This window comes from Pieris napi, chromosome 17, assembly GCF_905475465.1.
Source record: "Pieris napi chromosome 17, ilPieNapi1.2, whole genome shotgun sequence".
Lineage (NCBI taxonomy): Eukaryota > Metazoa > Arthropoda > Insecta > Lepidoptera > Pieridae > Pieris > Pieris napi.
The window spans coordinates 9,867,395-9,894,754 of NC_062250.1; the positions used below are offsets into that span (position 1 = coordinate 9,867,395).

The 27,360-nt window shown below is 35.8% G+C and overlaps 2 protein-coding genes and 1 long non-coding RNA gene across 5 annotated transcripts in view; 1 reads left to right on the forward strand and 2 right to left on the reverse strand.

Moving 5' to 3' along the window:
* The window catches only part of LOC125057906 (E3 ubiquitin-protein ligase ZNF598), a 10,895-nt gene extending 7,859 nt beyond the window's left edge, over nucleotides 1-3,036 (reverse strand). The window contains exons 1-5 of one of the 2 annotated variants that reach the window (XM_047661862.1): nucleotides 2,853-3,036; nucleotides 2,588-2,775; nucleotides 557-805; nucleotides 368-453; nucleotides 22-133 (exon numbers count right to left, since the gene is read on the reverse strand). In XM_047661862.1, coding sequence (XP_047517818.1) covers nucleotides 22-133; nucleotides 368-453; nucleotides 557-805; nucleotides 2,588-2,758 — 618 coding nt within the window. In that variant the 5' untranslated portion in view covers nucleotides 2,759-2,775; nucleotides 2,853-3,036. Of the gene's footprint in view, nucleotides 1-2; nucleotides 134-367; nucleotides 454-556; nucleotides 806-2,587; nucleotides 2,776-2,852 lie in introns of both variants that reach the window. The other variant, XM_047661861.1, reaches the window with a different exon arrangement.
* Nucleotides 3,037-3,425: 389 nt separating this feature from the next.
* LOC125057905 (protein abnormal spindle) lies at nucleotides 3,426-14,882 on the forward strand. 2 transcript variants are annotated; one of them, XM_047661860.1, is made up of 9 exons: nucleotides 3,426-3,632; nucleotides 3,718-3,915; nucleotides 4,390-4,584; nucleotides 5,119-8,567; nucleotides 8,811-10,098; nucleotides 11,133-11,322; nucleotides 11,829-12,010; nucleotides 12,971-13,090; nucleotides 13,775-14,882. In XM_047661860.1, the coding sequence occupies exons 1-9, from the start codon at nucleotides 3,621-3,623 to the stop codon at nucleotides 14,081-14,083; spliced, it is 5,943 nt and encodes a 1,980-aa protein (XP_047517816.1). In that variant the 5' UTR covers nucleotides 3,426-3,620; the 3' UTR covers nucleotides 14,084-14,882. The 2 variants fall into 2 exon arrangements, with proteins under 2 accessions (XP_047517816.1, XP_047517815.1); XM_047661859.1 differs by having other exon boundaries at nucleotides 5,119-10,098.
* Nucleotides 14,883-18,355: 3,473 nt separating this feature from the next.
* LOC125057931 lies at nucleotides 18,356-18,839 on the reverse strand. Its single transcript, XR_007118289.1, has 2 exons — nucleotides 18,657-18,839; nucleotides 18,356-18,456 (listed from the first exon to the last, which is right to left on the reverse strand). It is a non-coding gene; the product is annotated as an uncharacterized LOC125057931 (long non-coding RNA).
* Between the last annotated feature and the right edge of the window lie 8,521 nt (nucleotides 18,840-27,360).

Consider the following 27,360-nt stretch of genomic DNA (forward strand, 5'->3'; position numbering starts at 1 on the left):
ATGTGACGCATAGTATAGATTACGTCCATCGACATCACAGAGATGACAATAAAGATGCTCTTTACGCAAATGACGATATAATTCATCCGCATCCATAAACCGCTCCTCACAGAATTCACAAAGTGGGTGGCCTCTATAATATAATTATATTAATATTAGAACATTGATAGCCGCCATGCATCTGTAGATTCAGTTCTTGGTAAAATCATTTATAGCAGATGTGAAACTCTAATTCAACACAATTTCTAAGCAAGTACTTGTAAAGTTTTCATAGCAGTCATTATTAGGATTATAAGATAGGACACCAGCCTTAAAGTAAACTATATACATTAAAGTACATGTCAACTATAAAAGAATATATTTTTACCTATGAGAGGTGTCATCGACATCTCCTTTCCGTCTGTGGTGGGCTAACTCCTGACGAGTGTAGCACTTTCTTTCGCTTGTAAAAATCTGTAAATTGTAACTAATGATGATTCAGTAATATCAAATTTAAATAAATTAAATAATAGTATCACACAAGTCAAATTACCTAAATTAGAACATGCCAACTTACCCTCAAATGTTTTACACAGAGGTCACAGAAATATCTTTCATGCACCTTTCGCATATGATCACTCAGCATATTGAAAGTGCGGAAGTGCACATTGTCACAGAGCTTACAATTATTCTCCAGTAATTCTTCATAAGCTTTCTTTATCTCTTCACTACAAAAGCCTATTTTAAACTGTCTTTCAAAGAGTCTATCTATAAACACCTTGTTGCAGACTTCTTTAAAGAGCTTGACGGTGTCAGTAAAAATGACCTGAAAATATAAACAATATATTGAATTATTTCCTCAAATTATGGCTAATTCAATATTTACATTTATACAAAAAATTAAGCTAAAAATGGAATAGACATTTAACCCAGCAATGCCCAGCGTGTCCATATGGACACGCAGTAAGTAGAAAATTTAAGCGATGACTGTAGTCAGACTAACTGTTTTCTTATTTTGGTAATGCCATGTAACTACTATCAAAGTATCAAATTACATTTATTTTTAGCCCGAGTGAGTATTGAGTGTAAAATAAGGTTCTAGTTTTAGTTTGATTTTGATCTTTGGAAAAAACATGGATGGCAGTGGAAAGTAAGTAATTTTTCTTATAAATTATTTTAAACGCTAACTGCTTTTTGCATAGGATTGTGGTCAATAGTGTTATCTGACGTTTGAAATGATAACCTAAGTGAAAACATTGTTTCAATCGACTTTTAGAACAAATTTGTTCGCGTGTCCATATGGACACGCTAAGCACTTGAATGAGCTGACATTACTTTGCTTCCGCTTTCTTCTTATCAGGTAGGATATAGGATTATGGAATATTCAAAAACCAAAGAACATTGAGTGATATTTTGAATGCCTCTTCACAAGTCTGAAGTTGATCAGTTATCTTCGATAAAGCTATGGCTATGGCGCGACAAGTTCCGTACGTGAAAATCGTTTGAGAAAATGCCCGAAGCTCACCACAAACAAGCAAATAAAAAAGAGAAATGAGAGTATTATGAGTCAGCGATAAGCAAAGAAGATGGCGTATAGTGTTTATTGCTTCTAGTAATCTGGGGGTACCCATAAGTACTGTGAAGCGTTATTCACAGAAAGATAAACGAATGTACCTACAGGTCCCACGTCCTCATCTTTTTGGTAAATATAATCGGTTCATGGGAGGCGTCGATCGTTTTGACGAGAATATAAATATGTATCGAATACACATTAGAAGCAAAAAATGGTATTGGGCCCTATTCAGCTGGAGGCTGGGTACTTGCATTCACAACGCTTGGCAACTACAATGGAAAGCAGGTGCTAAAGTGGCACAGCTTGATTTCAGAAGGGAGATTGTGTTACATTATTAGAGCAAATATAACTCTATGCCCAAAGGGCTAGGGAGATCTAGTACTTCTAGTTCAGCGATAGCGAACACTTCGCGCTTTGACAAAATGAAACATTTTGTTACTAAAACAGAAAAAAGAGGAGATGTGTGAGTCCGTACTGCAAGACTAAATCTTCTGCAGTTCGAAAAGCTTGCTGCAAATGTACTGTTTGCCTTTGCGTCGACTAATTTAGGGATTACCACAAAAACAACTAAGTCCTCTCTTGTTTTTTTGTTTTTCTATTTGTTATTTAAATTAGTGAAGATATAATTTAATTTGTACACCTTAACGCTTAGCGTGTCCATATGGACACGTTTAATTTTTCGCAAAATAAACTACTTTTTTTTTAAAACAACTTGTTTTTCTCTTTATTAATGTTATTTTAAGTGAGGTTATTGCATCAAATACAAAAATAATAATTTAAAAAGAAACTGGGCATTGCTGGGTTAAACACTAATTTCAAAGAAGTAAAAAAATTTGAAGCAAAAAACTATTGTTTTAATAAAGGGAAGAAGGAAATAAGTTTGGTACAGATCGGTGTTGAGAAAAACTGGACGCTGGAAATTTTAACCAGTGTGGTTTCTTTCTTATAATATTAAGATATATTTTATAGGAATGATAAGAAAGCAAGCTTTAACTTAGGCTATATTTTCTAATGGATTTAACAAATTGGACTAACCTTCGCAAGATCTTGACGACAGATTGGGCATTCATTTTGCAAACACAGCACTCTCATACGGGTTGAACACTCGAAGCATACGGGATGATCACACTCTCCAATAGAGAAATATTCAACAGTTTTAAAACATACTACACAAGTAGTATTATCATTTGCATTTGAATCGGCCATGGTTCTGACGAAAATATCTAAAATTGAGAAGTATGTAAGATTTTCAAGTAAAATAGTTTAAAGGTTGATTTCAATTGAGTTAAACATTACCTACCACAGATGACAGAAGAAGTTAAATTTCAAAGTGAAATTTACACGGCAATAAAAGCCCTGAAATTCTGCAAATGTTAATGAAAATAATTTTTTCGACGAAAATTTCAGAATTCGGATCTCGCTTAGATTGACGATTGACGAAAAATCAAGACTAAAGTGACAATTGTCAAGTTACAGAAAAAATAGTGACTACGTTTCGATCATATGTCAGTGATATCGTAGAACTGAATTTCTTGTGCAAAACATTTTTAATATTAATCGAAAATTCTAATGTAACGTTTCAAAATGTGAAATTACCAAACACACACACATTCACACAAATAATTATAGTAAGTATAGGTTCATGTTTACCCTACTATGTTTATTATTTAAATACTCTACAAATGTTGTCTAATTTATTCATATTACTATTATATTATATTTTTATACGAGTAAATATATAAAGGAATTTTACGGTTATTCTTTAAAAGTTGCACAGCATTTTTTAGAAAAAAAATGTTTCTTATCTGTCAAAAATATGTTCGTTGTCGCTGGCGATTTATCTTACACTTAATATTATTCTGTGGCCCCTCAGGCCAGTCGTAACTCGTAGTTCGTATTTCGGTTACAATTTGAAATTACGAAATTCGTTAACAGTAACGAATTGGGAGTACAGGAGACTCAATTTTTAAGTTTTAATTTAGTCCAAACCATTTTAATTAGAAATAATTTTATAACATAGTATTTTGTGAATAGGAGTGTTTATAAATGTTGCATTCCTAACTATAAAATGTTTTTTCAGGTGTGTAAACCTGGTTATGAAAATGGAACTGTAAATCTTCCATGTTTAAATGTTATATCTAGTATCTACCATTTGTTGATTATAGATTGAAAATACTCCCGAACGTATAAGAAAAGCTCGAAAACCTAAAGTTGAACCTCAAGCGTCGCCCAAGGAAGAATGCCCGCGACTCACTTTGGCTCCGTTTACCAGACCACCTACACTTCTTTTCGAGAATGTGGTGGTCGGGACGTCATGCGAAAGATATTTAGAATTGTTTAATCCTTCAAAAGAACACCAAGTGGTATGTACTTCTATTTATTTCATATATGATATCAAGTTTGTGATGTTTTTGAACTTTTAAGTAACAATGAAAACAAAATTCTTGATATGGCAAACGAATGTTTCGAATATTAGCTAATTCAGCGCCAGAGAATTATCAATGTTGCCTATTCACTTTTTCATGACAATAATATGTTAATGATTCTTGATTATAAATGTATTTGTTTAATAATTAACTTCATCCTCTTGTCTTCACCCAGGCCCAATTAGTACATGTTTATATATACTTTATATTACATTCATTTGCTAAATATTGCTAGCTTCTTTATTAAATTTTCCTTTGCCATATGCCATGCCATGAGCAAGTGACCAGTTCAGTTCAGTTTCATGGTCTATGGAGTATAGTCATTAAGTTGACTGAACCCAAGACAAAATGTCCAATTTAATTATTTAGAAAGCTTCTTATTACTTTAAGACCTATATGTATTGATTACAGATAACATTAAATAAATCTCTGCCTGGTTTACATGTTGATATGCCAGAGGGACGTGTATTATTAGACTCAGAATCATGCTACTGTCTTACTCTTGTCTGGACACCATTAGAAGTAATTTCGTGTAGAGAAACCTTAAGGTTTACTAATGAAAAGAGGGGACGATTTGATATAGTTGTAGTCCTTAAATCTATTTTGGTAAGTTTTTTTAAAACAAATCAGTAATTTATTTATTTATTATCCATAATAGGTATGTTTACACATTATAATGTCTTGAAATAACAAATTATGGTAAATTTTTAAAACTTTTTACTTATACTGGCCTATCTTATCAGTTTAATAAATGTTTGTTATTCATAAAAGTTTATAACAGAAAATGAAAAATTTGAATTAAGTAGGAACTGTATAGTACAAAAATCAACAAACTTCTTACTTTTATGTAACATATATAATTTTGAAATTGGAAATATCTTTATATATATAATTCTTCTGTGAGTGTATGTCACTGAACTTCTCTCAAACGACTGGACCAATTTTGATGAAATTTTTTGTGTGTGTTCAAGGGGATCTGGGAATGGTTTAGATTCACAAATCATCCCAGCAGGTGGCGCTGCAGTCGGTACTTTCATACTTTGCTTTACTAATTGCTTGAAATATCATGCAGGACAACCTCTGTGAGGTCCACTAGTATATTTATAGAATGTATCAATAAGCATATCAATTTAATTTCAGCCTATCAAAACTAAATCTAAACCATCGCTTGGCAAGATAAAAAAGAAAATTTTAAAGAGGTCTCCTGGTAACATAAACAAGAAAAAAGTGCAACTTATTAAAAAAGAAACAAGTGAAATTATTAAAACTGTCAACATTACTCAAACTAAATATAAAGTGCTGGTCACAAAAAATGATGCAGAGTTCAGAGACTCACCTCCTATGCAAAATCCATTTGAAACTGACTATACAGAGTCTTTTAACACTTCGGAAATTTTTCCAAACAAATATAAACAGCCAGCAGAGTTGTATACTACATATGATAAACCAAGCAAGAATGAAGTAACCAATAGTTTGAAAGCTTCTAATAAACAGAACCTGGACAATTCCATCTCTGATTTGTTTGATAATATAACATTTACACCTTTAAAGAGTCTTCCATCCAAAGTAGAGAAGTTGCATCAAGGTCCAAAAATAGTGTGTAGTATCAATTCTGTCAGTGACTATGACGACAGCTTGGATCCTTCAGAATCCAATAAAGAGAATGAAGCTCACTCCATTGTATGTATAGCAACATCAAACGCAGGCGAAAATAGATGGTCGTATACCCAACCTAAGTTTATTCCAGAATTTGCAACGCCTAAATTTATTGAAAAAAAAGTTCCTAAAACTTCATCACCAAAAGATGTGAACAGCCCCAATTTCTCTATTAATACTGACTACTCGCGCATCAGTGATACGTCGTTCTTTCCTCAACGATTTTCTACTGAAAGGAAATCTTGCTTAAAATTTCATAGTGAAAGTCATGATTTGGATGAACAGAAATTGAATACAGATACATTTACAAAGGAATCGCCCCTTGAGCAAAACATTAACCAAATTGACACACGCCATTTGACAGCCATAGAACCACGGATGTGTAGACAAGCCCTGTTTCGAGATCAGGAGAACAGATTGTTCAGTGATTTCAGGTCGGAGATGAGATCTCCTCCCAGATCTATTTCGCCACCTTTACAGTCAATTCCCGAGGAAAGTATGCAATTGTCTGAAACATTTGAAAGAAACGATCCTTACATGGAATCATTTGCCATCAATCGAACATATAACAAGCCAGAAAAGTCAATGAATAAGTCATCAGTATGGTCAAAGAAAGCTATAGTCAAGTCAAAACCCAGTCTCCTATCCAGGGAATCGATTTCTAAAATTAATCACACTTTTATTTCAAATACAGTCAATCAGAGCACTGTTCAGAATTTATCACTTAGCTATCTCCCAAATGCGTACTCACAGTCCCTTGTGACAAATCCCTTTTCTTCTTTAACTCCCTTCTGCGATGAGGCTTTGATTAGAAAGTTCGAGAAAGACTTTAAAGATTGGCTTAACTATATTCTAACACCACCAGATTTAGAAACTAACATTGAACAGAAAATTGATATTGCCAAGGTGTGGGTTGAAAACAAAACTGATGTTCCCACAGCTCCGACTAAAGAAAAAGTGTGCAGTTCCTATCACAACAGTCATCGCTTAGACGGTCTAAGAAAGTCTGCGAGAACATTACTTAATTCGCCAGAGATAACGGCAGTTGTAAAAAAGTTGGATCTTCAAATCGATCGTGAACTGATTAACATAAGGGAAGATAGAAGCATACACCTCAACGTTGGCCTGCAGAAGACCATCATGGAAATCATCTTGTCCTATAACCCACTCTGGCTGCGTATAGGCTTAGAAGTTATATATAACTGCATATTGCCATTGAAATCCAACAGTGATATTGTGGGATTAACAACATTCGTAGTTCAAAGGATGTTTAGGAATCCACTCATTAAAAACAAAAAATCTAAATCAGCGCCAAACATGCAAAATCCTGCGTATGTGGACGCTGTTAAAAAGTCCCTGTTGAAGAAGTTTTTCCTCCTCGTGTACTTCTTGGATAAGGCTAAGGAAAAGAAATTGATATCGCACGATCCTTGCTTGTTCCGACGCAATGCGTTGTGCAAAGAAAGTAGAGAAATATTGATAAGATTCACAAGGGAATTGATAGCAGCAATCGGCGATATAAATAAGCACTTACGTCCAACTGGTTACGTTGTAACTCATAAGCAGACATACCTAGATGAATACAAATATGGCGTCAATAACATTGCCGTAGATCTGAGAGATGGCGTTAGGCTAACTAAAGTCTCGGAAATTATTTTATTAAAAGATAATTTAATGAAACAATTACGGACCCCAGCTATATCTCGGTTCCAGAAAATACATAACGTCGAAGTGGCTTTGAAAGCTTTGAGAGCGGAGAACTTCAGTATTGAAGGTGAAATTACAGCTACCGATGTTGCCGATGGGCACCGGGAGAAGACCCTATCACTTTTGTGGCAATTGATTCATGTCTTCCGCGCTCCACTGTTTGAAAAAGCTGCCAATGTTATACAGTTATGGTGGCGGAAGAAATACGAAGTTATTAAGGAAAAAAGAAGAATCGAGGAAGAAGAGATGAACAAGAACTACAATGCAGCAAGTATTATTCAGTTTTGGTGGCGCCAAATACAGAATAAGCGTAGATATGAACAAAGACTGTACGAAGTTACTCGCGCCACGATAATTTTGCAGAAATACTGTCGAATGTGGCTTTGCCGAACATATTTGGTGCATATAAAACGCAGCGTATTAAAAATCGAGACCTGGTATCAAAGCATGAAACTTATTCGAGAAGCAAAAGCGGTATTGTGTCAGAGAAGAGAGGAGCGTAGACAGAAATCGGCGATTCTTATCCAGTCGCAAATCAGACGTTGGATTTGCATGAAGAAATATCAAAATATAATTAATTGTACGGTCAAAATACAGACACTGCTACGAAGATATTTAGCAAGAAAACAATATCTGGAGCTGAGAGCTCAAACAGTTTTTATACAAAAACGGTATAGAAACATCTTACTAACCCGAAAATTATATCGTGAATACACAACACTTAAAAAGGCAACGGTAACTTTGCAAAGGCGTTACCGCGCTCAACTTTTAATGAAACAGTATAGAACGAAATACAATGATCTGAGGAAAGCCGTTATTATAATTCAGCAACGCTATAAAGCGCAAAAACGCATGCAAGCTGAAAAATCTCGATTTGATATATTAAAACGTTCCTGTGTTATCATTCAAAGACGTTTCCGAGCGAATTGCTTAGGCAAAGAAGCACGGAAAGCATATATAAAACAGCGCAATGCTGCAATAAAAATCCAAGCAAAATACAAGGCCTGGAGAACTAGGCGGGAATTTATACGTTTGAAGCAAGCAGTTCTTACTGTTCAGTGCAGATACAGAGCTCAAAAGAAGATGCATCTAGAAAGATCTAATTATATTTTACAGAGAAATGCTTGTATTTCAATTCAAAATTTCTATAGATCATATAAACTAGGAATACAAACGCGGGCCACATATCTTAAACAAAGAATTGCAGCTATAAGAATCCAAGACTGGTATAGAAGTTGCAAGTTGAGCAAAAAATCTAGAGAGGAATACTTACTTTTATATCAAGCTGTAATTACATTACAACGACGTTTTAAAGCTCACAAAGCGATGTGTATTGAAAAATCTAAATTCGATCATATGAAACGCTCCTCTTTGGTGATACAAAGATACTTCCGAGCATATCGGTTAGGTAAAGAAACCCGTAAGAAATATTTAATACATAGAAATGCTGCATTGAACATTCAAAACTGGTATAGAAGTTGCAAGTTGAGCAAAAAATCTAGAGAGGAATACTTACTTTTATATCAAGCTGTAATTACATTACAACGACGTTATAAAGCTCACAAAGCGATGTGTATTGAGAAATCTAAATTCGATCATATGAAACGCTCCTCTTTGGTGATACAAAGATACTTCCGAGCCTATCGGTTAGGTAAAGAAACCCGTAAGAAATATTTAATACATAGAAATGCTGCATTGAACATTCAAAACTGGTATAGAAGTTGTAGAAAAACTCAGCAAATAAGAAACGACTACATACGTCTCATTCAAGCGGCTAAAACGCTACAGAGACAGTACAGAGCTCAGAAGAAAATGCAAATTGAAAGACTAAAATACAACAGATTTAAAAATGCAGCTATTACCCTTCAGAGACATTACCGAGCCTACAGATTAGGTAAACAAGCCCAAACAGCGTATTTGCAACAGAAAAACGCCGCTAAAATAATTCAAAATTGGTATAGGAACTGCAAAACTTGTAATAAAATAAAAGTGGAGTATCAAGAGAAGAAAAAAGCCTGTGTTACGATCCAAACAACATACCGGAGTTATATTGTTACGAAGAATCAAAGAGAGCAATATATTCAAATCCGTGAAGCTACAATTTACATTCAAAGGTTCTATCGCTCTTATAACGAAACAAAAATAACCAGGCAGTACTATTTGCGACTAATATCATCGGTTGTATATGTCCAGAGAATGTATAGGAGCTTATTGGCTATGAGAAAAGCCAGAAGTCAATATCTAATACAAAAGAAATCGGCCATCATAATACAGGAAAGATTCAGAAATATTCTTGCTATGCGAAAGCAAAGAGCACATTTCCTGGAGCTCAAAACAAATGCTATCATATTACAAGCTTGCGTACGTGGGTTTATTGAGAGAAAGAAGTATCAAAAATTCAAAACTGCCGTCATAACAATACAATGTATGTATCGTCTAAGAATGACTAGGAAATTAATTCAACAAAATAAAGAAGAAAAAGCGGCGATTTGTATACAGAAAAATTGGCGAAGATATGTTGCGATAAACAAATATCAAAAAAATTTACAAAGGGTAGTTTTGATTCAAAGATTATGGAGAGGAATGATTATAATGAGACCGATTCGTAGGGACTTTTTATTCAAGCGAGAGTTGATTAGTAAAATACAGGCACAAATGAGAGGGTACTTGGTGAGAAAACACTTTGAGAACAAGAGACAGTATTTGAAGAAAGAAAGGGAAGAACAGAGAAAGCATTGGGCCGCATCTAAAATCCAAGTAAGATATTTACATACATAATATTATTACTCTTATCAGAGCTTTACAATTATTTTCGATAGATATATTTTAAAATCGTGATAATTAAAAGTGATTTTATCCGCTAAATTTATTGAAGTTATACTTCTTTAGGCGCGTTATGAAAAATGTATGAGAGTGAAATTTTACGATGCGCGCGCTCCGTGACACAAAATTATAAGTATGGGCGCCGAGCGTGCGCGAGCGAGATGGGAATAAGACAATCTACAAGTAAAAAGAAATAGAATATGCGTTACGTAAGCAGCTATGCCAAGAATTTTGAATAACCATAATGACATTTGTAGTACCTTTGAAACAAATAAAGGAGTTTTAATATTTTTTTCAAAGAAATTTAGCAATGCTTTTTCACAAAGACCTATTGATACTTAGTTAAAAGGTTATGAAACATACGTAGTTATTAAATTGAATGAATAATATAATAAAATAATAAATAATACTTATTATTAATATTAATTAATAATTGAATAATATACTAAATATTAAATATTGTTAAATGATTAACGCTAAATATTTATTATTAATTATTTAATATTTAAAAAAAATAAAGAAAGCCAAAGAAGTATAACTTATTACGCGCGTACATAAGTACACACACCATTTTTTTTGCTTTGTGTGATACATGAACAATTATTTGTTAAAGTTTATCTATCTACGACAAATTAGCAATAATACCTGTTAAGGGAATAGGGAGTAGGTTTACTTACGCTGTCGTTTGGGAGCGTTAAGTAATACGTACGCAATTTTTTGACCTTCCCCTCCCCCTCCTCCCATGTAACGTAGTAGTAAAAAAACGTTATAAAAATGTGTGAAAGAATTTCGCAACGCGACTGTTATGAAGGGTGTAAAAAATACGCGTAGTTCAAAATCGTTACGTAATACTTGAACGCTCTTGTATAAAAGTTACTGATTTCAGTGAAATTAATATTTCCTGGTGAGATTTTGGCATAAACTGTTGAAAAATACATATATTTTTAATTAATCAAACATTGTTATAGGCTTTATACAAAGGGCACAAAGTCCGCAGTACCAGCGATAAGTGTTTGGCGGAAATTCGTCAAAGATGGCGCGAAGGGAAACTGCATTCTACGCAAAGGACCCTCGCGGAGAGAATCGAAGAGGCCTTCCATACATTGAGGACAGATCTCTTCAACATAACAGCTGTGTTAGAAGCATTTAGGACTTTAGGTAATATCTCGTCTCAGTCTCTGAAATAAAAGAATCTAATAGCTATATGCATTGGGGTCTAAAAAGTGATACAATATATATAGATAGAGAGATTAAACCATTGGCGCTACCTTTGAGGCTTTTAGGTTGGAATTTGTGTATTTCTTTTGTGATCATTTGTTTTTATAGGCAATATAAAAAAAAAAAAAAAAAAACACAAAATAGGTGATCGACTTTCTGTGCCACACGCTGTTGGATCTTTTTGGGTCTAAGACAAGCCGGTTTCGTCGCGACGTTTTCCTTCACCGTACGGCGTGCGTCAGGCACAGAAGGCTGATCACCTACTTGCCTATTAGATTACCAAAGAAACAGATACAAAAAACTGAGGCCCAGACCTAAAAAGGTTGTAGCGCCATTGATTTATTTTTATTTTTTTTATTAGTTCTTTTCAGTAAGACACGAACTTTTCGAAACAAACATTGATGAAACTATATATATATTGACGAATATATTTTGAATTTTTTCAGAGCTTACCATAGTGTTGTGGCCCGAATCGTTCGCCATGAAAGCCTCTTTGCTCATACAAAGTGTGTTCTACTTCATGGCTTGTACCAATCGATCCATTTCCAGTGTCGAAATGCTAATGTCTGGAGCTACCTTTCTTGTCAATCTGGCGAGGTACCACGTCACAGGACCGAAGTCCTATCAGGTAATTTATTTAATAAAAATTTCAATAGTTCAGAAAAATCATTTACTGAAGTATTTCCGAACCAATCCTATTTAGGGTCTTTCAAGAAAAGAACGTTCCAATTCTTAAAAGGCCGGCGACGCACTCGCGAGCCCTCTAGCATTGAGATTGTCCATGGGCGGCGGTATCACTTAACATCAGGGGAGCCTTTACTTAAGATACATGTGGAACATGGTAATCGTTGCAGCTCCTTTCAAACATTGTGTAAAACAAAAACTTGGCGATCAAATATAGTGGCGGAGAGTTTATTGCCAGTTCTACGCCCTTGATTTGAGAACTGGCAGTAAATGTAAAATTAGACGCATTTCATGTATATTTCTTTTTTGACGTTCATAAGTGTACATTGAATAAATGATTTTTGTTATTGATTATTATTGCTTTAACTTATCAAATGTGTAATTTTCCTCAATCAATTGCCAAGCAGATAACTGAAGTTGAGTTCTAGGGAACTTATCTTCACATTCTAACTGTACTATCTTGTCTTTCCGTACTTCTAAAGCTAAATTCAAGCTTCCATATTTCTGTATAATGCACTGTTTCTCTGTTTCTGAAAGGGGTACTTAAGCTAATTCTTTAACAAGGTAACCACTATATACTGATGGTGTTAAGACTTCGACAAAATTCTCAAAGATTGTGTTTATATTAATTATTCACCTTCATGAATAAATGATTTTTGTTTTTGATTATTATTACTTTAACTTATCAAAGGTAGAGAAATGTCGTTTAACTCTTATTATCCGCAAATCAAATATAGTACACACATTTACACACAATTATAAATTTCCGTCAAACTTGCTTGATATGCATGCACTTAATACTCACAGTAATAAATTTCTTCTCACTATCCGCGCTTTTGTCTTCGGATGTTCCAGTATCGTATTTAAGATTGAAGTAATAAATACGTATTAATTTTTGTTATAGCGAGATAGAATTTCAGCGGTGTTGAAGTATATGCTGCGATTCAGCAATATCGAGCCTAATTTGATTTGCCGTTTTGCGACTTACATTTGGCTCTATTCGAAATACGAGTTTACAAAGAAGGTAAGTTAATGATTAAAATATGTCTATAAAAATATGAATCTAAAAATGTCCGTGCGTCCGTCCTAACGTGGGGGCCACGCCTCACAGAGGGGCAATTTCATTGTTAAGGGGGGCTATTCGAAAATTTATTAAAATTATTTGGAATTTGAATTTCAGTTTTTCATTGTTGTTGTGATAATTTACGTCCTAGAGATTTCTTTCTAAAACCTATCATTAAGTTTCTTACGTGAACAATAAAATTTTTTAATAATATAATTGATATTAAAAATTGTCTATGTTACATTTCATAAGAATTTTCGAAATGTTAAGGTGGGGCACGGCAAAAAAAATTTGGCAAACACTGGTAATATAATAATATATTATATACATATATATATATATATATGTTCACCACCTACCCACTAGCGAAAGAATAGATCGTTTTGGTGCTTAATTGTTCAATTATCATATGTCAATATCAATTGATTCATTCATAGTCGAGTTGTGTTAAGTTTTACTTCCGTATGTCAAAGACGAAATGGTTTTTTGAAGCTAGGCAAAATTATCAATGTATCTGCCTCTATTACCTATGAAGAATGTTTGTTATTTATGTTTGAATCTAAAAAAAATACTAATAGAAAGATAGTCAAATTACAAAATTATATCTGAATAAGCAAAATGTTAAATTAAAATTTATATTCACAGGATTTAACAAAGTTCCTCCAAATACCAGAAAACCATAAAACACTGATCGCAATCAAAAACAGCACCAGCCGAATGAAGAAAATGGCGGCAAATTCAACAAAACCAAAACTGACACAAACGCTAAACAGATCTTTTACTTCTTACGAAAAACCGAATTTTAATATGAGCCTAAGAAATGTTTCTCGTAAAAATACTACACTTTTACCAAACCTTAATCCTGACTATGGAATCGAAAGGTATGAGAAACCAAGATTTTTCTTGGACCCAGAACAGGCAATTGAATGCATATTTACGACATATAACTTATAAAATAATTGTATTATAATTTAATTAATTGTTTAAAAAAGGACTGATATGTTAGTGGCTTGATTCTTGTAAGCAATATATTAATTTATTTGCAAGAAAATGGTAATAAAAATATTATGGTGGTAATCGAATCATGCATATTCTGCATATAATGCCGTGAAAATTTGTCTTACATTATTTAATAGGTAGCAAACTTCTAATCTTGCAAAATTATATTGTGTAACGTTGGAAAGATAGTATGATCCTTATTAGCCGATTTTAAAAAAGTAGTAAGTATCACTTTTATCTTTTATATTCTTGGAATTTGACATTTTAGTATGATTATGACTTCGTCCAGAAACTTGTGATTGAGATTATGCTTTTTGGTTTAAAGTCCAACTTAGGAACGTCACGTTTAGTTTTTTTTTTTTAGGGTATAAACACATTTCTGAAGAACAAGACAAAGCTGAACGGTGGCAGGTATTTTATTTCTATTTATTTGTGTTTTATTTTAATTACGAGAATCGGGTCATGAATATGTATGATGGCTTTAATGTGGAGTGTTGAATTTTTAGTAAGACCGATTTGAATAGATTAAGAACGCTTTCTTTTCTGTAGGTTTGACGAAAGACAGGTCTTCATGTTAAACACAAAAAAAATTGTGCGTGTACTTATGTACGCGCGCAAGAAGTTATACATACTTCTATGGCTTTCCTTATTCTTGAAGTTATACTTCTTTAGGCGCGTTATGAAAAATTGATGAGAGTGAAATTTTACGATGCGAGCTCACCGTGACACAAAATTAACAGAATGAAGTTGCCCACGGAAGATGCTACGGCATTGGACATAATTTCAAAACAACATTCGAATATTAATAGAATTTATGTTACACTTAATGTAAGAGAATCTATAATAATGAGAATAAATCTTTTTTTATTTAATTTTTTAAATGTAAAATGAACTCTATTGACTATAATGACTCCTTTTCCAGTCTTTGATTATTTAATTGTAATTAATTATTTGCATGCATTTAAAAACTTTTTTAATAATGCCAAAGAAGTATAACTTCTTACGCGCGTACATAAGTACACGCACCCTTTTTTTTTAAATATTAAATAATAAATATTTAGCGTTAATAATTTTACAATATTTGATATTTAGTATATTATTCAATTATTAATTAATATTAATAATAATTATTATTTTATTATATTATTAATTCGATTTAATAACTAGGTATGTTTCATAACCTTTTAACTAAGTAACAATAGGTCTTTGTGAAGAAGCATTGCTAAATTTCTTTGAAAAAATAATTAAAACTCCTTTATTTGTTTAAAAGGTACTACAAATGTCATTATGGTCATTCAAAATTCTTGGCATAGCTGCTAACGTCACGCATATTCTATTACATATTATATTATAGATTGTCTTATTCCCATCTCGCTCGCGCACGCTCGGCGCCCATACTGATAATTTTGTCTCACGGACCACGGTGCGCGCGCATCGTAAAATTTCACTCTCATAAATTTTTCATAACGCGCCTAAAGAAGTATAACTTCAAAAATACATAACGTGCCTAATCTCATTATATGAAATATTTTATTTTGTTTCAAAATGTAGACTGTTTGAATTGTATTTTTCACTTGGCATCACCATCGGTTTCGACTATTTAGTTGCGATAGACGAAAATCTAGATTTAATGTTATTGATTTCTCTTTGTTCATAGTAAATATAAGTCTAATAATGACTGATATGTTAAAAATCTGTATTCGTATTTAAATTGTAACACAATTTGGACATGGGATATAAGTACTTGTAGCGAAATATTATTAATGTTGTAGTAGAATGTTGAATAATATATTATAATATAATTGAAAAATTAAATAGTGTTTTATTTTATACGTTATAATATGAATATCCTTAAAACAAAACCGAGTTTTTACTATATGTATATCTTTTTCATCTATTGTAAATAGAGGAAAATGCAAAGTTTTCTAATCCAAAAAAATATTTGTATGTTTTCGGCATCAACTGATACGGACCACTTTAATGATCTAATCTTTAACATGTTACTAGTTTACAGAAGCTTTATTTAAATCTCTACGTGCAAATAAGACAATGGTTTGGTCGCAGCACCAAGTCATTCTTATATGGGAATTGCGTACAACAAAGTCCAAAGCGAAATTAGGTAATAAATTATCATTGAATATATTCAAACATACTATGATAAAATAACAAGTTCTATTTCAAAAAGTCTGCAGGACGTACATAAATCCACCCATACAAAAAAAAGACCGCAGCATACTAACCGAACGTACAAGAAGACTTTTAAGTAGAAGACACGAACTTCAGAAAACCAAAAACAAAACTCGATCCATGAAAAACGAACTGAAGGCTCTATACAAATTATCAAATAAATATATAAAAATGGACTACAAGAAACACAAAGCTGAGGTAATTAAAAAGTATCTAGAACAAAAAGGAAGATTAAAAAAAGGATATAAAGAGCTGCGAACAAAGAAAACGTGGATTGAAGGCCTGAAAGAGTCTGGTAAAGTAACGTATAACCGAAAAGACATTATTAACATTGCTACTGACTTCTATAAAAACCTATATAGCGCATCATGCACACATAGCGATTGCGGTCAGTCTCTAAATGAAGAAGTGGAATTCGAGGAAATACAACGTCCCATAGAGCCGATACAATGTACGGAAATCATAGACACTATAAATAAACAAAAACCCGACAAGTGCCCAGGCTCAGATAATATTACAAATGATGCAATCAAAGCAGCAAGTATCATACTGGCTCTTCCACTGGAAAAATTGTTCAATATGATATTGGAAACAACCCATATAACCATCACAATGGTCGGAATCTAATATTATCTTACTTTACAAAAAAGGAGACCCTAAAGATATAGGCAATTATCGGCCTATAAGTCTACTACCAAGTTTATATAAAATCTTCTCTACAATAATAAACCACAGAATAAGCGCAATCTTAGAACAGCATCAAGCTAAGGAACAAGCTGGTTTTCGGAAAAACTTCTCTACTGTTGACCACATACATGCATTAGAGATAATAATAGAAAAATATCAAGAGCAACAAAGACCCCTGTACATCGCATATATTGACTACCAAAAAGCCTTTGATACTGTTTATCACGAAAGTATATGGGAAACACTAAAAGCACAAAATGTCGACTTAAAATACATAACTATACTAAAACATATATACGAGAACAGCACTAGTAGAGTGAAGCTAGAAACCATAGGACCAAGCTTTCCAGTACGTAGAGGTGTCAGGCAAGGTGACCCACTCTCCCCAAAAAATTTTATTGCAATATTAGAATCGATCATAAGTAAACTAGACTGGAAAAAACAAGGCTTGTACATCCAAGGCAACTACTTGAACCATCTAAGATTTGCAGACGACTTAGCATTGCTATCAGAAACAAGCAACCAATTACAAAATATGATAGAAACCTTACACAAGGCTAGCGTACAAGTAGGTTTGCTGTTTGCAAATGAATATAACAAAAACCAAAGCCATGACAAACTACATAAGATCTACGATAAAAATTGGGAATGACGAGTTAGAATATGTTGAAAAGTATATTTACTTGGGCAAACAAATTGGATTCAGTAGCGACAGAAATGATCAAGAAATAGATAGAAGAGTTAAAAGTACGTGGAATAAATATTGGAGTTGCAAAGAAATATTTAAAAGTGACATGCCTATTGGACTCAAGAGGAGAGTTATGGACTCATGCCTTCTGCCATGTCTGACATATGCATGCCAAACATGGAAATTTACAAATAAAACAAAAAATAAAATAAATACATGTCAACGAGGAATGGAAAGGAGCATGCTAAATATTAAAAAGGTACATAAAATAAGACACATTAAAATTAGACAAGAGACGAAAGCAATTGATGCTCTAAGCCACGCAAAAAAATTGAAGTGGAAGTGGGCGGGTCATGTAGCGCGCCTCACAGATCATAGGTGGACGAAAACAGTAACTATAGTCCTTTTCATGAAAGAAGTCCCCCAGACGCGGCGCTGCAATCGCATAACGTAATGTTGCCATTTATGAGTAAAAAATTTACCTATTTTATTTACATTTAGCAGATGTAATTTATCAAATAATATTATTTTCTGCATACTTCGATGAAACAATATTTCTGTAATATGTAAAAAGTATATTTTTATTTACTTATATCATCGGTGTTCTACCTACTTACAGGGAAAAGATGAGAAAGTAGGGTAAAGAAAAGCAATACAATTTTTTATTCAGTTTTATTGCATAATTGTTGGGTTACAATTTTTTTCGAAGTATATGCCGCTGTTTTACCTTCGTTTCTAATTCTTGTTATAGTTTTCTCTGACACACCTGCAATTAAATTATGAACAATTAAAAATAATAGTAACTAAGTTTATAATGCTTATGTAATATGTAATATATGTTTTAATTTCAGTTACCTAGTTTCATCACGTTATGTATTTATTCAATTTTGTCGCAAAAACGAATTTATATCATAAAAGTCCCATCAATACAGCAAAAAATTATTAAATGGCAACTCTAAAAAGTACCTGTTATGGCGGCAACTCGTTTCCGAAGATTGTTTAGTGGTATTAAAACACCTTGATTTCTAGTTCTGCTTCACAGAATACCTCCACCTTTAATATCATTTCTCGAGCCGAACTTTTTACAACTTTTGGCATTGTAATCAATCTTTAAAATACACTAAGCTAGTTAAAAATTCACAAAAATCTGCCACAACAAACGAACTTGATAACATCGACTAATGACAACTTTGCCGACCTGTCAAATTTAGTTCCAAAAATCACCGCGGGACTTCTTTCATGAAAAGCACTATACATGGAGTGGCCCACCAGGCAAACGAAACAGAGGCAGACCCTACGCTCGATGGGATGATGACATCAAAAAAATCGCGGGTCCTCACTGGGTCCAAATAGCTCGGGATAGAGAAAGATGGCAAACCTTGGAGGAGGCCTTTACCGGAGAGGGTTCCTGATACTTACTAACTGTAAAAGTTATTCACTAACACATGAGATAACTAGATATATTTGTATTAGGAAATTAAGTTAAGGCTGAAAATAAAATAAAATATTCAAAACTCTCGTTAAACGTAAATTAATCAATAAAGCTTTTTATAAATTTAACGATTATTTAAATGATCCTAATCCTTGGGATTGATTTGCTCCAGTTCAAATATTTATGGCTGCTCTGCCTTACAATCAATTTCTATGACTCAAAACTTGCCGATTAAAAAGAGTGGCGGAGAGTTTCGTGCCAGTTCTTCCTGCCCGCTCTTTGCCCTTGACTTGCGAACTGTAAGTAATTGTAAATTTAAAATAAATTAAACATCTTTTCTGTTGACGTTCATAAGTGTATTTGGTTACCTATATGAATAATAATAATAATAATAATAATAATAATAATAATAATCTTTATTGACATATTTGTAATTACAGAAATCCTATGAAGACTCTGACACCTAAACTAGGCTTTAGTGCCTGTATCTCAGGAGTCAGTGGCTTCTCCCAATATAATTCGTAACAAGTGTCAAGAGAGCTTATTCAAAATTTTACAAGACAATACTTTTTATAGACATTTGTAAATTCCAGATATTACATCTAATTATCTCCTTACACATAATATACTTAAACAAAAATAACATATATTAAAAAAAAATGTTTCAGTATAAATTACAATGAATATAATAGGTAATAAAATAGGTACATACACATAAAATACTAAAATACATAAATATACATAATACATAAATATACATAATTATACATTTTACATATGGGTATATGTAACACTAGTATAAATATATAAATTATACACATAATTAATGAATCAAAATAACTAAAATATTATTGTAGCATGTTAGTTAAATAGATCTTCTGTTTCCTCATAATTTAAGGACAAAAGCCAAGTCTTAACAATTGATTTGCAGTCATGTAGTGAAAGAGGGTAGAAATTTAATTTTTTGTTTATTTTATTATATAGAAAGACTGAGAGATATGCTCGTTGTCGCCTTGCGAAGGTAGTACGGAATTTTGCTGTGGGGAGTACATTTGGTATACAGCGTTTGTTACTGCAAACCTCTGGGTTATAAGGGGTATGGACATGTTGTTTGGCTATTATATTAAAGACGAATACCTGTCTAACACTGAGGAGCTCACACTGTTTATATAAAAGTGTGGTTGAAAATCTGTAGGGTTTGAAAGTCATTACTTTTAGTAAAGATCTGTGGGCTCTTTCAAGCTGAATTAGATGTGACTTGCACGCTCCACCCCACACGCTCACGCAGTATCCAATAACCGATTTTACTAAGGCAAAGTAAACAGTGCGGAGTAGTTCAAATTCCGCGGCATAACGTAATTTTTTGAATGTCCAGATTAGTTTTCGCGTGCGTGCCGTTATAATCTCAATGTGAGGAAGCCAACTCAATTTATTATCTAATTCGATACCGAGGTATTTAATGGTATTGGATTTTGTTATATTAATGCAAGTACAATTGCGCTCAGAGACACATATGTGTATTTTAAGATTAATATCAGTCATATGGGAATTAATAGTTTGGAACTGAATATACGAAGTTTTAGAAATATTTAAGGTAAGTAAATTTTCCCTGAGCCATCTAGCCACCTTCTGCAGTCCGCTTTCGGCAATATTTTGTATCTCGGTCCAGGTGTCCCCATAAAAAACTATAGCCGTATCATCGGCATAGGTAAACAACCTGCAACTAGTTAGGGACATATTACATAGGTCGTTTATGTAAATAAGAAAAAGACTTGGACCAAGAATACTGCCTTGCGGAACTCCAAAAGTTACATTTGCGTCGGAACTAATATAATTATTAATCTTAACCCTTTGCACCCGACCACTGAGGAAATCTTTAAAAATAAGCAGGGCTGAGTCTCTTATTCCAATACGCTCCAATTTGTCCACAAGTATAGGTATTGAGACGGTATCAAATGCCTTGGCAAGATCGAGGAAGACACCAAGGCACTTTTGTTTCCTGTCAAGTTTTTCTGTGACAAACTCAATCAAGCTACCCACAGCGTCTTCTGTTGACATACCCATTCTGAAACCAAATTGTGAGCTGGACAGAATATTGTACCGATTTAAAAACTGTATTAACCTCACGTTAAGCATCTTTTCTAGGATTTTTGATAGTGCTGTAAGCACAGAAATCGGTCTGTAGTTTGCAACACAATCCCGTGCCCCACCCTTGTGAACAGGAGTAATGAGAGACCTTTTAAAGACTTTTGGAAAGCAGCCTTCCCTAAAACATGTCTGAAACAAGATAGTAAGCGGCGATACAATGACATGTCTTACCATTTTTAGAAATCGAGCTGGTATAGAGTCCTGTAGGTGATTGATTAACGTGTCGTATTGAAACAGTGATGTGTTCTGACAAGAACTTATCAGAATAGTTACGGTCGTGTGTTCTGAAAAGAACAGTTTCATCGTGTCGCAAGACACGGTAATTTGCCCTGACAAGGGCAGTTGTCAAACGTTTTCGTCGTGAAACAAGAATAATATGTCCTGAAAAGGACAGTTGTTAGACGTTTAGTCGTGATACGATAATTTGTCCTGAAAAGGACAGTTTTAGCGTTATCGTAAGGCTACGATACCGAAGTGTTCTGAGATGAACACGTTCGTACGCTTCGGCGGCTGCGTGCAGAAAAAGGCCAACTTTTGCCACGCCGCATTTTTATCGCCTACTCTGGTACCTGCGCAACCAATCAACGCTCCGCATCTTGGCACCACATGTCAATATTAGTTGTAAGTGTAGGATAGTTTTTTAAGTACAATTGTACACAGTTTTGTAAATAAAAATCATTCATCATTCATTATTCCATCTTCACCTCTTCTCTACAAGTAATTAGGGAGTTTTATTTTAACATCGACCAAGTAATTCTGAACCAGTCAACCCTCAAGCTACATCCCTAAAGTGGTGACCCCGAGAAGAACAACCCCGAGAAGAACAACCCGAGAAGAACAACCCGAGAAGAACAACCCCGAGAAGAACAACCCCGAGAAGAACACCAAGAACATTGAAGATGTCGACAACAGAAAATTCCGGTGCAGAGCGTCAAACTTCATCAACACCGTCGAGCCAAGAAGACTCCGGTATTTCACTGTCGCTCCGCGTGCCACCACCTCATCCGCAACAGCCAACCATCGACACACTCATCGGTGAAATAAGAAAGTTGTCTTTGGAAGTGGCTGAGCTACGAGCACAACCTCGCGACAATTACCGCAACAGTCGCTCTCGCCACCGTTTCCTATCACGCTCGCGGAACGCATCTCCATATCACAGCGAAAACCGACGAGAGTCGCAGATGGAAGACCGAAACCGAAAAAAATCTCCGATGCCGTACTGCTATTACCATCATCGCTACGGTATGGACGCGAAGAAATGCGCACCACCGTGCAGTTTCAAGCCCATTAACCAGTCGGAAAACTAAAAGTAACGCTGGCCGCGGCGGGAACTGGCGTTACCGAATCATCACACCGCCTCTTCGTTACCGACAGGGTAACGAAACTTACCTTTTTGGTCGACACAGGAGCCAATATATCCGTGCTACCAAAGAAAAAAGGCTCGCGCGAAAAACCACTGCCGTTTCAACTCTACGCCGCCAACAACACTGTAATTCCTACATACGGAGAGAAGTCACTCACACTCGATCTTAACCTCCGAAGACCATACACATGGAAATTCGTCGTAGCAGATGTGTCCAAGCCAATCCTGGGAGCAGATTTCTTACAGTACCACCACCTCATTGTCGACGTAAAAAATCGACGATTGATCGACGGGAAAACACAGCTGGTAACTAACGCTCAACTCAGTACTGTGGGCATACCTACAGTTCGCAGTATAGACATTGAGCAAAATTACCACAGCATTCTAGCAGATTTCCCAGGCACAACTAGACTCACTTCAATGAAGCTAAGTCCTAAACATTCCGTCGAACACTTCATTGAAACAAATGGACCGCCTCTTCACTGCAGACCACGCCCCATTGCGCCGCATCGCTACGAAATGGTCAGGAAAGAATTTCAGAACATGATAAATCAAGGGTTATGCAGACCAAGCAAAAGCCCTTGGGCATCACCTCTTCACGTCGTGCCTAAGAAGAGTGGAGAGTTACGCGTGTGTGGCGATTACCGAAGGCTCAACGCTATAACCAAGCCCGATCGGTATCCCATACCACGCATACGTGATTTCACATACCAACTCGCAGGGAAGAAAATTTTCTCCACACTTGACCTCAACCGCGCCTACCAACAACTGCCAGTCAGCGAGCAAGATGTGGAGAAAACCGCCATCATAACACCATTCGGCCTTTTCGAGTTCCCGCGCATGTGTCCTGGTCTAAAGAACGCCGGCCAGACATTCCAACGGTTTATTCACGAAGTACTGCGCGAACTCGACTTCGTATTCCCTTTCGTTGATGATTTACTGATAGCGTCAATCGACGAGGAAGAGCACCGAAAACATCTACGCACCGTATTACAGCGACTAGAAGAATACGGCATTACTATCAACCCATCAAAATGTGTTTTCGGCCAGCCAACTGTCAAATTCCTCGGTCATCAAGTCACAGCGGAAGGAATACAGCCACCCCAAGAGAAGGTACAGGCTATCACAGATTTCCCAAAGCCACAAACCGTAGAGGAACTGCGACGTTTTCTCGGTATGATAAACTTCTACCGCGAAAATATCAAAGACGCCGCCACCATACAAGCACCGCTAAATACCTATCTGCACAACATCAAGAAGCGTGACAAAACTAAGATCGAATGGACCGCTGAATCATCGCAAGCTTACGAGGCATGTAAAGAGAGCATAAAAAACGCCGCTTTACTCGCTCATCCGTCTTACCATGCGACGCTTGCTATATTCAGCGACGCGAGCGACAAAACAGCTGGTGCCGCACTAAATCAATTTGTGAACAACACATGGCAACCACTCGGCTATTTCTCGAAGAAATTCAGCGACGCACAGACTCGATATAGTACCTACGATCGAGAGCTACTCGCCATCTACATGGCTGTCAAACATTTTCGCAAAATGTTCGAGGGACGAGAAATCATAATATTCACGGACCACAAGCCGCTAACATTCGCTTACACAAAATCAAATACCAACAGCGAATCACCGAGACGCACCCGACAGCTACTCTATATCAGCGAATTTACCACTGATATACGACACGTCAGTGGGTCTCAAAATGCAGCCGCAGACGCATTATCACGCATCGACGCAATCACATGTCCATCGCCGATCGACTACAATTTACTCGCAAAAGCTCAAGAGCGCGATAGCGATACAATTCAAGCACTCGGTTTACAGAGCAACTTATCTTTCAAGGAAGTAAACCTGCCCGCGTCAAACATTAAATTACTCTGCGAAACATCAACCTCATACATACGTCCGTACCTACCTAAAGAATACCGACGTACCGCATTCGACGCAGTACATAACGTAAGCCACCCTGGAATAAAGACCACGAGGAAATTAATTACGCAACGCTACTTTTGGCCCTCAATGAACGCAGATGTCGGCAAGTGGGCAAAAGTATGCCTACAGTGTCAGCGCGCCAAAATACAACGCCACACAACAAGTCCATTATCAATTTTTTCACCAACCGAACGATTCGAACACGTGCACATCGATATCGTTGGTCCGCTACCTACCGCGGCCACCGGTCATCGATACCTCATGACAATGATCGACAGAGCGACGAGATGGCCCGTAGCATACCCATTATGCGAAATAACAGCCGAAGACGTCGCCAAAGCAGTATACGAAGGTTGGATTTCCCGTTTCGGTTGCCCTGCTACAATAACAACGGACCAAGGACGCCAATTCGAAAGCAGAGTATTTGCATCTCTTTCTCGCTTACTCGGAATCGAAAAAACGCGTACGACTTCATACCACGCACAATGTAACGGTATCATCGAACGATGGCACCGTGTCCTTAAGGCCGCATTGAAGGCAAGACTACAGACCGCGAGAAGCTGGATTAACGAGCTACCAACCGTCCTACTCGGATTACGCGCCGCTATGCGAAGTGACACCGGCGTAAGCGCCGCTCAACTTACCTACGGATGCAACATACGCTTACCCGGTGATTTCTTATCTACGACCCACGATAACGTCATTATGGACTCTGCCTACATCGATCAGCTGCGCGACGCAATTCGTAACTTGCAACCAATGCCTAACCAACCACACGGCAACACAAAACCTATATTCATACACCGCGACCTGCAAACATGTGAATACGTTTTCGTACGCATAGACGCCGTAAAGAAGCCATTACAAGCACCCTACGATGGACCCTATCGCGTGCTGAAACGAGACAGCAAGATATTCACGCTGCAGTTACCTAACCGTGAAACAAAGATCTCTATTGACAGACTCAAACCCGCCTACACAATCGCCGAGCCAGATGTGCCCACTGATACAATACCGAGTACCTGCAACAAGCAAATCACATCAAGTGCGAACGAAACACATGAACCATTAAATAGCCTGAAACATCAAAACGACAACAACCTGAAACATCAAAACGATAACAACCTGAAACATCAAAATGACAACGACCTGAAACAACAAGACATTGGGAACAACTCAATACCTACAAGGACAACTCGCCGAGGCCGCGTTATACGCCTGCCGGTACGCTTCGCTAGAGGGGGAATCCTGTAGGTGATTGATTAACGTGTCGTATTGAAACAGTGATGTGTTCTGACAAGAACTTATCAGAATAGTTACGGTCGTGTGTTCTGAAAAGAACAGTTTCATCGTGTCGCAAGACACGGTAATTTGCCCTGACAAGGGCAGTTGTCAAACGTTTTCGTCGTGAAACAAGAATAATATGTCCTGAAAAGGACAGTTGTTAGACGTTTAGTCGTGATACGATAATTTGTCCTGAAAAGGACAGTTTTAGCGTTATCGTAAGGCTACGATACCGAAGTGTTCTGAGATGAACACGTTCGTACGCTTCGGCGGCTGCGTGCAGAAAAAGGCCAACTTTTTGCCACGCCGCATTTTTATCGCCTACTCTGGTACCTGCGCAACCAATCAACGCTCCGCATCTTGGCACCACATGTCAATATTAGTTGTAAGTGTAGGATAGTTTTTTAAGTATAATTGTACACAGTTTTGTAAATAAAAATCATTCATCATTCATTATTCCATCTTCACCTCTTCTCTACAAGTAATTAGGGAGTTTTATTTTAACATCGACCAAGTAATTCTGAACCAGTCAACCCTCAAGCTACATCCCTAAAGTCCCAACCAGTGGCACAATCATTTTTTAAGCTTAAGATGAGAGATTCCACCTCAACCTCATCTGGTGGCATTAGTACGAAGGAGTTAGTCAAGCAATTAGATCTTGTACATATGTAGTTATACTTACACCCTGTAAGTTTTTCAGCTAGCTCTCTACCAACATTAGAAAAATAACTATTTATGTCCTCAACCGCATCCAATGCGTTACAATTCCTAATTAACTCATCGGCAGAAGATTTTTTACTTGAACTATCGGTGACATATTTTATTGCAGCCCAGGTTTCTTTATTTGATTTTGCACTTTTTAATAAGAATTTATCGTGTTCGCGCTTCAATTTTCTAAGTAATGAGCAACAAAAATTCCTGTACCTTTTATAGGTTATTTTAAGAATTTCATTTTGGGGGTCCCTTTTTAAATTAAGATGCAGTTTATCCCGGTGACGGATACAGCGAAGTAGGCCCGGAGTCATCCAGGGCTTAAGAGATTTTTTGCGCCTGGGTACACGGACTTTTTCAGTGTTAGCTTTAATAGCAGATGACAGAATTTCAACAAATCGAGTCGCAGCAGACTCGGCGTCTTGCTTGTTAGTCATAAAAGTAAAATCAGCCAATTCAACATATTTTATAGCTTCACTAAAATTTACTCTTTCAACAATGGAAGGGCACTGAGTATTAGTCCGTTTACTGTTAAGGGATAGATTTATTAGAATAGAGTCGTGATCAGTTACGGTGGAATTTATAACTATAACACTAGTTTGTAAAACAGTTTTAACCATTACATGATCGAGACAATTGCTTAATCGTGTTGGATATGTGTGGCCTGGCAGAAAACCCAATTCGCTGGTTAAATTTAGGTAAGAGTTACTGTTTCTGTCACCGTTTCCAGGTTTTATATCGATATTTATATCACCTATTAAAAATATATTCTTAGATTTTATAGATTTAAC

What these genes read in the sequence shown, in the direction of transcription:
- LOC125057905 (XM_047661859.1), top strand. An exon ending in TAGTCCTTAAATCTATTTTG is followed by an intron (nt 4,585 to 5,118) that starts GTAAGTTTTTTT and finishes ATTTAATTTCAG; the next exon opens with CCTATCAAAACTAAATCTAA. An exon ending in AGAAGCATTTAGGACTTTAG is followed by an intron (nt 11,323 to 11,828) that starts GTAATATCTCGT and finishes GAATTTTTTCAG; the next exon opens with AGCTTACCATAGTGTTGTGG.